At 38.5% G+C, this 10194-nt stretch overlaps 1 protein-coding gene across 1 annotated transcript in view; it reads right to left on the bottom strand.

Moving 5' to 3' along the window:
• Window positions 1-24: 24 nt before the first annotated feature.
• The window catches only part of LOC105388276 (protein furry), a 199555-nt gene continuing 189385 nt past the window's right edge, over window positions 25-10194 (bottom strand). Inside the window, exons 55-59 of the mRNA XM_048632507.1 lie at window positions 9574-9807; window positions 5004-5135; window positions 4405-4541; window positions 3815-3945; window positions 25-2204 (exon numbers count right to left, since the gene is read on the bottom strand). Coding sequence (XP_048488464.1) covers window positions 2095-2204; window positions 3815-3945; window positions 4405-4541; window positions 5004-5135; window positions 9574-9807 — 744 coding nt within the window. The 3' untranslated portion in view covers window positions 25-2094. The remainder of the gene's footprint in view (window positions 2205-3814; window positions 3946-4404; window positions 4542-5003; window positions 5136-9573; window positions 9808-10194) is intronic.

Raw genomic sequence — 10194 nt, 5'->3', positions numbered from 1 at the left:
TATGATATAAATTAAAGGCAAATGTATACTTATGATTTTTATTGTTTTTTAAATTGGGCTGAGGTTGTTAAATAAAGTTTTTGGTCGTTGTCGGCCAAGACCGCAGTAACAAGATGCAAAACAACACAAAAAACAATAATTTAACAAAAACATTTTACAAACATAAATTATTGTTCTTAAAACCATTTAGAACACATATTTTACATGAACATCTTGTTACCGGTCGTCAGCTAGAGTAGTTAATTGATTATTCTAATACGTACGTTACACAGAAATGGTAGGTGTAGGTATAGTGTTATTAATTATTAATAAAAAATAATCATAATTATCCTAGGTTTTATACCTTGACAGGCAGTGAGCGATTGCACAAGTACATAATTTATAAGAATATATAATAATTTGCCTAAAAGCCTCATATTATGCAATCTGGCTTTGTACAGGGCCTGAAGGTCTAATTTAACTTCATTTTCCTTTATAATATTATGCTTTTAGATGTGCACGAAAATAGAGGTTACACAATAGAGAAGCGACTCGCGACTTTACGCGAAGGGACGATTAGTGATAGCGATCCCGCCACTTATTGCTAGGATACATGGTTACATCAATGATTAAACAAAATCTTATGTAATTACGTCATAAAGATTACAATGAAACTGGTAACGGTCTACTTAGTCGCTATAAAAAAACTTACGCATCTGTATCATCGTCAGCGTCCGGTTATTTCGTCTTGCAGAAATCATCCTTCCGGTGACGTTGTTCGTCCATTTTAATAATATAAAAACCGTTTATACAAAGAAAATAAAATTAACATTCTATCTTTAGTTAGTAGAATTGATCAATAACCGTAGCCAAATCGTGAAGTTATTATTTTTTTAATATTATTGAGGGTGCTTTTCTTTCTCTTTTGTGGAAATAATTGTCGCGATTTTACGCTCTCGCCTAATTTATTGTTAGTGGAAACGTTCCCTAAAGCTTAGTATACTCGTTATATACTGTTAATAATTTAAATTAATCACTTACAATATAGAGCTCATTTACATTTGTAAACATCACAGTATGCTGATCAATTTATTATTGCATGATCAATCAGTCTGTATAAGTCCACCGTTGTTATAGTAATACGTACTTACTATTTGATTAAGGGGATTAAATCAGATTTGATAATCCACATTATTTATCAGATCGTGCATTATATCTAAGTCCTGCCAAAGCTCTTTTCAAGAGCTCACTCCATTATGAATAGGTAATAAATAGTCGAAAATTAACCGCTAACTGGTATAGCTAACTTCTCTATAGGTAAAATAAAATGAGACCAATGGGTCGTACAATGGTACGTAGGTTGGTATTCGTCATTGTCTCTAAGGCACCGTCACGCCGAAACGGGTGGACTGATGTCAACTAATTTATTTATTTCGGATGATTCTAAAAGGTATGCCTATTTGCTCAAGAGCTTATCCAGTTGTTCCTAAACTAATGTCGCGTAAGGCATGGTTCATTCCAAATTAGTTACAGCTGGTAATGCTAATTACTTGCGCTAAAGCCCAATTTCCACTTCAATAAGTAAAGAAACGAGTTTAGTTGATTTACAGTAAAGTGAAAATTGCTTTAGACCAAGTTTTGAACAATAACAGCCAACGTGCGGGGCTTATAATCCCTAGTGTGTGAATAAGGACCGGGCTTTTGATCCCTACCATTGATCAAGTTATACGTGAAGCATGACAGCTACATTTATTTTTTGTTTATTTTTAACAAATAAGCGCGTTTTTAAGATGCTGCGGATTATTTTCATCAAGCATGCAGGATAGCGCGTCATTTTTCCGCGTTTCGTGTGCGTATTCCACGCATTACAATCAATATTTGCATGAAAGGAACACTTGAGCTTGTCACGCGTGCTGGGCAATCCCGCGTGCGTGATGAAATCCGCATCATATTAAAACACCCTAAGTTTCAATTTTTGATCAATGACAGAGTTAACTAGGGATCAAAAACCATTACTACAGTAAGTTAGTGTTTCGCTGGGGCTCGGCCCCGGCCACGGCGCGGGGCGGGGGGGCTGGCCCGGGCCGCGGGGGCGCGCGGGGGCCGCCGCTGTCATCAGGCAGACTCCGGCCTCTGTAGCGCCACAGACACCTTGTAGAGACTCTCCATAGTGAAGGAGAGGTTTTGGGACAGCTCGTTGACTGGCCGCGTTATCGCCACCATGTCTGCAAGTTGGGGAAATGGGCGGTCAGATTATCGAACGGTTAGATTCGCTCAGCGTGCTATAGAGAGAGCTATGCTTGGGGTTTCTCTGATGGAGAAGTGTATCGTATGAGAAAATAAGGTTATCCGTTACAGAACTAAGGTTACCGACATAGGTGTCAAAATATGCAAGCTGAATGGGAGGTTTCCAACCATAGACAAACAATCGTAGAACTAGATTATAGATGACTTCATACTCAACAGCACTGCATTTTTTTTAGCCGGCATCAAAAAAAATGCAGTGCTCTTGAGTATGAAGTCATCTATAATCTATGGTTGTTTCTTGAGTATGAAGTCATCTATAATATATGGTTGTTTGTCTATGGTTCAAAATCTCCCATTAACCCTAGAGTAGTCGCGCCTTTTTTTGTGACGCGAGTGCTCGCTTTTGGATACTTAATAATTACTAAAACTTATAAATGTATATAATTTGAATAAAATGAATCATATGGTATTAGAAAAAGTAATATTTATAGTTTTTATATTATAATTGTTCATTATATGAGCTATCGTTCATGCTTCGGGAAAAATTCTGATCTTTTAGGTATAAATTTGTCTTAAGCCACACAAAATCAACAAATCGCAAAATTATTTTAAAAAAATGACGTTATCGTCATCTACAGCATTTATTTCAGCAACACATAGTGTTCGTTGCACAGTAACTTTCTTCATGTATTGCACCCTTTTTTGACCTGCTATTTTTCTTATATGGATATAGTTATAGGCATGTACCCTCTCTTCTTCAGGGTGTTTTTTGTTGGTCCAGTGGTACAAAACGGGAGATTTGTACCACCGGACCAATTAAAAATACTTATGTACTGTCCATATGTAAGATTTTATTGTTATACGTCGTGTAGTTATGGGCAGAGCTATTTTTTCCAGGTAAATTCATCGTAAAATTAACTCGTTAGTAAATTAACAAAGTTATATCATAAATCAAATGTAAACTTAAATAGATACATACCTACATTATATTTACATTATTATTACCAAAAAACACTGAAAAATTTACAATATTTCATAACAATTGTAAAAAAATAACTTTAATTTTACTGACGCGAGTGCTCGCGCGGTGAGCATTATGCCGCCCCGTGCGATACACTCTCTTCAATTCTCTCTTCCTGCTGTAACCTGTGCACTGAATTTCTCCAAATTTACGTAACATGTAGGAGAAGACCGAGAGGGCAGCTACATAGGCGCTGGACCTTGAGGAGTGCATAGTTCACAAAATAATAAACATTCTTTGCTGAGGGCGGCAAAATGCTCATAGCGCGAGCACTCTAGGGTTAACAGGGGGCCGGATAACGATTGGGGTAAACGAGTACTCGAATGGAGACCATTGAAATGGAATGATGGATGTGGAAGGCCGAAGATAGAGTTTTGTGGCTTACCTGCAGAGAGGCCTATGTCCAGCAGTGGCTCATTATAGGCTGATGATGATGATGTATAATGTAGAATACTTGCAGGCCTTAATCTAGCAACACTATAGGATCCCGCAGGGTAATCTCAATGTTCTGTTCAACAGCAAAGTCCTCCTGTAAGTAGGTATACTGAGGCGCACATCGCTACTGACCCGGGTGCGCCTGCATCAGGCCGCGGCAGTACACGTGCAGCAGGCTCGTCACGTCGTCCTCGGGCCACTCGCCTCGCTCCAGGATTCGCTCCGCGTTGCGCTCGCGCACCAATACTAGAGCCGGGCCCCATCTGTGATTGGACGATAGTGATGATTAGTAATTACTACTAGTTAATTTTTCACAAGGCCCGAGGTTGACTAAAAGATAATGTTATTAGTTCATGCATTAAGATTGCCTGTGTAGAGATTTATTATGTGCAATAAAGATTTTAATAATAGTTCATATACATGACTGAAAAGCTTAACAAAACTTGGTCTGAACTGTGTAAAACACTTCATCTACCATTAGACACTAGGGCAACCACATACCGTACATGCTGAGCCAAATTTTACGCCAATATACACTAAGTAAACTCCATTACTCCAGTAGATACGAAATCAAACTTAAATAGACACTAGCTCGTTTACACACAGTATATAGACACCAACCCATTTTTCTACAGTAGACACTAAGCCAAACTCCAGTAGACACCACGTCAAACCCCAGTAGACACCTCCTCAAACCCCACTACCCACTCCACCGCACTCACCTCTGCCGCTGCATCAGCTGCAGCAGTCTCGCGTCGTCGTGCGACTGCGGCGACGCGTCGGGTCGGTCGTCGGCCGCGTCGCCCGCCGCCACCAGAGCGTTGCGGACCGCCGCCACGCTCGCGCTCATCTCTACACCCTGTGGGGGGAATGGTTGGGGGTTAGTGGGATGCGAAATATAAGCGGACGAAGACAGAAGTAAATCGGAGTATCCATTTTGGAGCTACGCTACCGCAGACACATACATACGGTGCACTATATCAGTGCTATAGCGGTGTTATGGGTTTAACGTGTCTGTATGTGTGTATCGGTGCATACATAAATACATACAGATACATTAAACCTATAATGTCGATTCTGATGGCAGTTTTTTTAAAATTATAAACCCTATTTTTTAAATTAAAATTTGACTATGAGTGTTTTCATAAATGTAATTTTTATTAGCAAAATTTATAGTCAAACAGTGTTAAAATTTGAATTTCTGTCTTCAGTAGCTACCATTATGACAGTGAACATACCCGGTTATCTAACCCCGCATAGTATTCATAGTTCTATGATTATGTTTAATATAAATATCACAGCATACAATGTAGGTACATACCCGGTTATCAAGCGCCGCGTGGTACACCGCCACCACCATCTTGTTGTTGGTCTCGAGCAGCAGCAGCAGTTGGAAGATCAGCTTGTAGAGGCAGCGGCCGACCTCCTCGGCCGACCTTCCTAGCTCCAGGGTCTGGGCAAGAAATACATTTCGTTAAAGGTAATAATAATTAAGTCCCGTCGAGGAATTAAGTGGCAAAAATTAAAAGTAAGAACTAAGGGCCAGTTTTTTGATCCGTGGTCAACTTTAACCATTAGTCAAGTCACTTGTCAAGCATGACAGCTGCATACAAATTTGAGTGGTTTTTAACTAATGGTCGCCATTTTTGACCAATGGTTGAGTTAACTAGGGATCAAAAAACTGGCCCTAAGGCCTAATTTCACACCATTCGGTTAGGTTAAAAATACCTCGGTTTGGTTACATTTTGGACCGTTAAAGTTAGTGAGTGTCCCACCATGCTAAATCACGGGGTTAACTCCCTTGAACGGGTGATAAACTTGATTGCTGCTGTGGGGTTCCGCTAAGACTTGGTTAAGACCGGTAACCAGGCAACGGGTTGTTTACTTGTGACTCATTCTGTCAAGATTCAAGATGGAAAAATGAACAGAGCCTTTGATAAACAATATACGAACTATAGTGCCACAATCTTATCTGTTCCGGTGGCGACTTCGCTGTCATCGAATCCAGTGATGCCATCGATTAAATTTTGCCTATTTCTGGTTTAAACGACAATGCATTTCTGCTATTACCTATTGTTATAATTAGGTACATTCATAAGTATAGATAAATCAAAATATAAGGTTGATAGTAAATGAAAGAGGATATAATATATCAAACGACATTTGTTGTATGGAAAATTTGTCCACGGCGAACAGAAATAAAATTAGTTCTGATTATGTTCTGATATAGGAGATTAAATCTAGATTACAATGGTACCTATAGGTAATATATGTGGTTCGTGGGAATAACGAGATACGACTTAAAAAAAACTATTAATTATTATTTTTGAACACTTTATTTAACATTTTTAAAGTAAATAGAAACAAGAGCATACAATTAAAAGAAATTCAGACAGTGTGCAAAGGTTAATTCATCATCAACATCATCACGACCCATCACGTCTGGGGCACGGGTCTCCTTCCAAAGGCTAATTGCCAAAAAGCAATTTCTTTCAGCCAACTCTTGATAGGTTGGGAAAACAATGACATGTCATAAATCATCATTATTTCGTCTAAAATCGCTGCAGGTGCGAGAAATTCTTCTTGGTATACTGCATAAGATTTAAAGTATCATGTCATGTCCTCACACCTGTAATCAAAGAAAAATAAAGATTATATACTTTTCATCACGAGTATCACGACTATTCACGACCCGTCCCGTCCCCACTGCTGGGGCACGGGCCTCTCCGCTCTCGGGAAAATATTTAATAAAATTACATGGAGTATATGGGTAAAATTATTCGTCATATTTGGCAACACTAACCTGTAGCTGCTGCAACTCGTTCTTCCAATTTTTCAAACGGAATTAAAGGCGCCTGAATATGTTATTCTTCCTGCATAAAAGCCAATATACATAGTACTACTTTTCTTGCATCACATTACACCGCTTTTGGCATTATTTCACCGAGAAAATCACAAAACAAATTAAATAACGTAGCGTCAGCCTCTTCGCAGAAATTGACAACTCAAATAACGCACAGAGTATGAAATGACGTTTGACAATGACGTCTCGTTAGTTGCACATTTTGACCACCGGAACAGATAAGATTGTGGCACTATAGATGTTGTGTGACATAAAAAATTAAGCGAAATACTGTCTGGGTTTTATATAATGTCAAACCGAGATAAAAGATTTAATTTAATGTCCTAACCTAATTTGAAACCGCAATATAGAAACACAAATTGATGGCCCTACCTGGAAATCGAACCCGGGATCCCTGGGTGATGAAGCTGAGCTTCTACCACTAGACCACAGAAGTAGATATAAGAAGTTAAACCTAATGACTTAATGAGAACTATTGAATTAAGTGAAAAATCTTGTAACAAAATATTTTAAAACAAGACCTTACTTAGAAATTGAGGTGTTATTTGTTGAGTCCTTTCTTTTGCACTAAAACTCCATCTAGTTCGTTGTATTGTTTTTCAAAGGGCATGGCGTAATGATATTATTTTCAATGACGGATGTCAAAAAACAACCTCGATAGAAATAGTAACCATGGCAACCTCAAAACCAAAAAGTTTGGTTGTTTGAGGTTGTTTGACATTATAGAGACATAGACACCAATTTCAATGAATATGACAGAATATTGAATGAAGTGTGAGTGAATGATTCACATAATGCTTGATTTATGAATGGTCTATTAGATTTTCGTCATGGGACTCATCCAATAGGGAATATGCAAGTCGTTCAAATAAAGGTCAAATATTATTTATAATAAACTTTGTTATTTCATAACTACGACTTCATCAATATTTTTGATTATAATTTATTTTTGAGCAAGTAAATGAAGTTGAAAAGTACAAAAAAACTTCGGTAAATTCTAACTTCAGAGAAACGTCACCCATTTTCTTAGGGCGGATGTGACGTCAAAATTCTTTATATATCAATTTCAGAATAATAACTTCTTTGCGTTTACGGCGGAAGTTAAATAAATGTCAAGTGTAAACAAAGAAATGTTAATGTCACCGAGTGTTTGTGATGCTCGTTGTGATCAGATACGATGGATCACATAAAAATTCTTCCAATAGATCCTACCCTCCTATAACCTCTCCACTTCTTGTTTGATATGCTTGTTTGTTTGCAAAGTTTAGGACTTTTTATATTTTTTGTTGGTAGTGTATGGGCTGCCACTAGTTGTTCTTTTGTAATGAGGCGTAAACAGCCATTCGCTAGTCAACGAGCCACTCAAATATGCTCCATATTGCAACACAATAAAATTAAATTTGTATTGTAAGTATTATGACATGAACATGACAAAAGTTGCTCTTTCTACTTTTAGGTTATAATGGCAGTCGTTAGTATATTTCAAAAGTTGTTATTTTTTTCTAAATTAAGTTATGGAAGAATTCTCGTAATCAGAAGAACTGGACACATTAAATTTATTACGCAGTATGAACGAGTAAACTGTGGCCAGCTGCGGAAAAGTTTTTATTATAAATAAAAGATAATATACGTATGTTATACGTAATTATTTTTGTAGAATTAAATTCGGGGATAATCATGTAGCATGTGAAAGAAAACATCGTGAGGAAACCTCAATATTTAGATTAAGCACATTTAGATATGTGAACCCACCAATCCGCAGTGGACCAGCGTGGTGGGAAATGGTCCAAGCTTAGGAAGGGGGTTTAGACCTTTGAGATATGCACAATGGTTCCATTCAAGAGAGCCAGGTGCAGGTTCTTACGCCCCCACAGATAATAGAATAGAATGACCCACTAACCCTAGCCTCTCTTACTGAGAACCAAAGTTACAGTAAGTACTTACATACAATACAAATATTACTTTATATTCATATTGCCATAATAGCGTAATATTGTGTACAAAGGTCCTCTGGTTTGCGCGCTCTCATTTCAAAAGAGCTACTAGTAGTTATTTACGAGCTCACATTACAAAACAGCCACTGGTCACACTTTATACACTTCCTTTTTCGTTTGTTACCATGACAACATTGGTTTGTTGAAAATACAAAAGTACTCTGTGATTACTTGATTAGGTAAAAAATCTATGCCGACTGACGGGACTCATTATTCTGAGCCGTGAAATTAAAAGATTATGACGTCACACCAGCCCGCCATCCTGACGGGAATTTCAAAGTGATCGTGATGGTTGTAATTTTTTAACTTTCTTTAAAATACCTTAAATTACTTATTTTGGCGTTGAATTTTTTTTTACTATAATAAAGTGATGTAAAACTATCCAATAAAAGTATAAAAAAATTTAATGCATATTCCCTATTAACAAGGGTAATTATCCTTAAACGCGTCGTCAGCAAATCCGTTATTGAGACTGTAACTAACAGAATCATGAGAAACCAGGTCTAAGTTAATAAATGTATGTTTCAGGTAACTATCGGTTACAAATAGGGTCCATATTCTTAAAAATTACTAGCCAGTTTATCATTATCATCGATCATAGGCTTCTCCGAATTAGAACCATAATCTAAAATCTATGTAAGGTCGTCTGTTCTGCTGGATGTAATGCGTCCCCGACTACTTTCATATGTAAAGTCAGCTTCATAAGCAGCCATACAATTTAGTAAGTACCTTTTCAAACTCACAAAATATGTCTTCACTCATTCATATGATGCCAACCATACTAAATCTAAATCGGTTGCGAGCAGAGTTGGTACCAACCTATGCGACTGTGGTACCGCCCCCCAGACTATGGAGCATTTACTCTCCTGTCCCCTGTGCCCTTCCACCTGCACACGGGAAGACTTACTCCAGGCCCACCAGAATGCTATCAAAGTTGCTTCTTTTTGGTCTGGACAAATATAAAAATTCGCATGTTCACTGACACGAAAGAAGAAGAAGAACCATACTTTCCACACCTTAAAAACCCAACAAACCTCAAGCGCATGCTCCCGTCTATCGAAATACGTCTCCAAGTGCTCATTGATCTCGAGAGCCGCATATCTGACGGCGTCCCTGACCCGCACGCAGTCTCCACTAGCCGGCCCCAGCCACAGCAGCGGGGGCTCCTCTGAGCCGAGGCGCTCCAGAACGGCTGATAGGTCTGCGGCTCCGCCGAGGGATGAGAAGGTGCCTTCTGCGCATAGGGAGACTGTTTTTGCTGTCACCTCCTGGGGGTTTGAAAGATGGGGTTGGTAATTAGCGGGAGACATAACGGGAGTCTTTGCTGTCACCTCCTGGAATAATAATAATGATATGTGGGGACATCTCACAAACGGTCATCCTACCCTAAGCTAGGGTGAGACTGTAATATGGGTATCGGACAGCTGATGCATAGATAGATAAAAATTAATACCCAACACCCGAGTTTAAATAAATATCTAATCGGCATGGAATCGAATCCGGGACCTTTGGCATAGCAGTCAGGGTCACTAACCGCTACACCATTCGCTCATCGGGGCAATTTTGAAACACCAGACTGTTAAATAATAACACTACAGTTCGCTGATTGAGATGAATCTTGGAGAACATATGAATACTAAACATTGTCTCTTTCA

Source organism: Plutella xylostella, chromosome Z, assembly GCF_932276165.1.
Source record: "Plutella xylostella chromosome Z, ilPluXylo3.1, whole genome shotgun sequence".
Classification (NCBI taxonomy): domain Eukaryota; kingdom Metazoa; phylum Arthropoda; class Insecta; order Lepidoptera; family Plutellidae; genus Plutella; species Plutella xylostella.
Note: the sequence above shows the minus strand (reverse complement) of the source record. Positions and strands in the feature narration are given on the sequence as shown.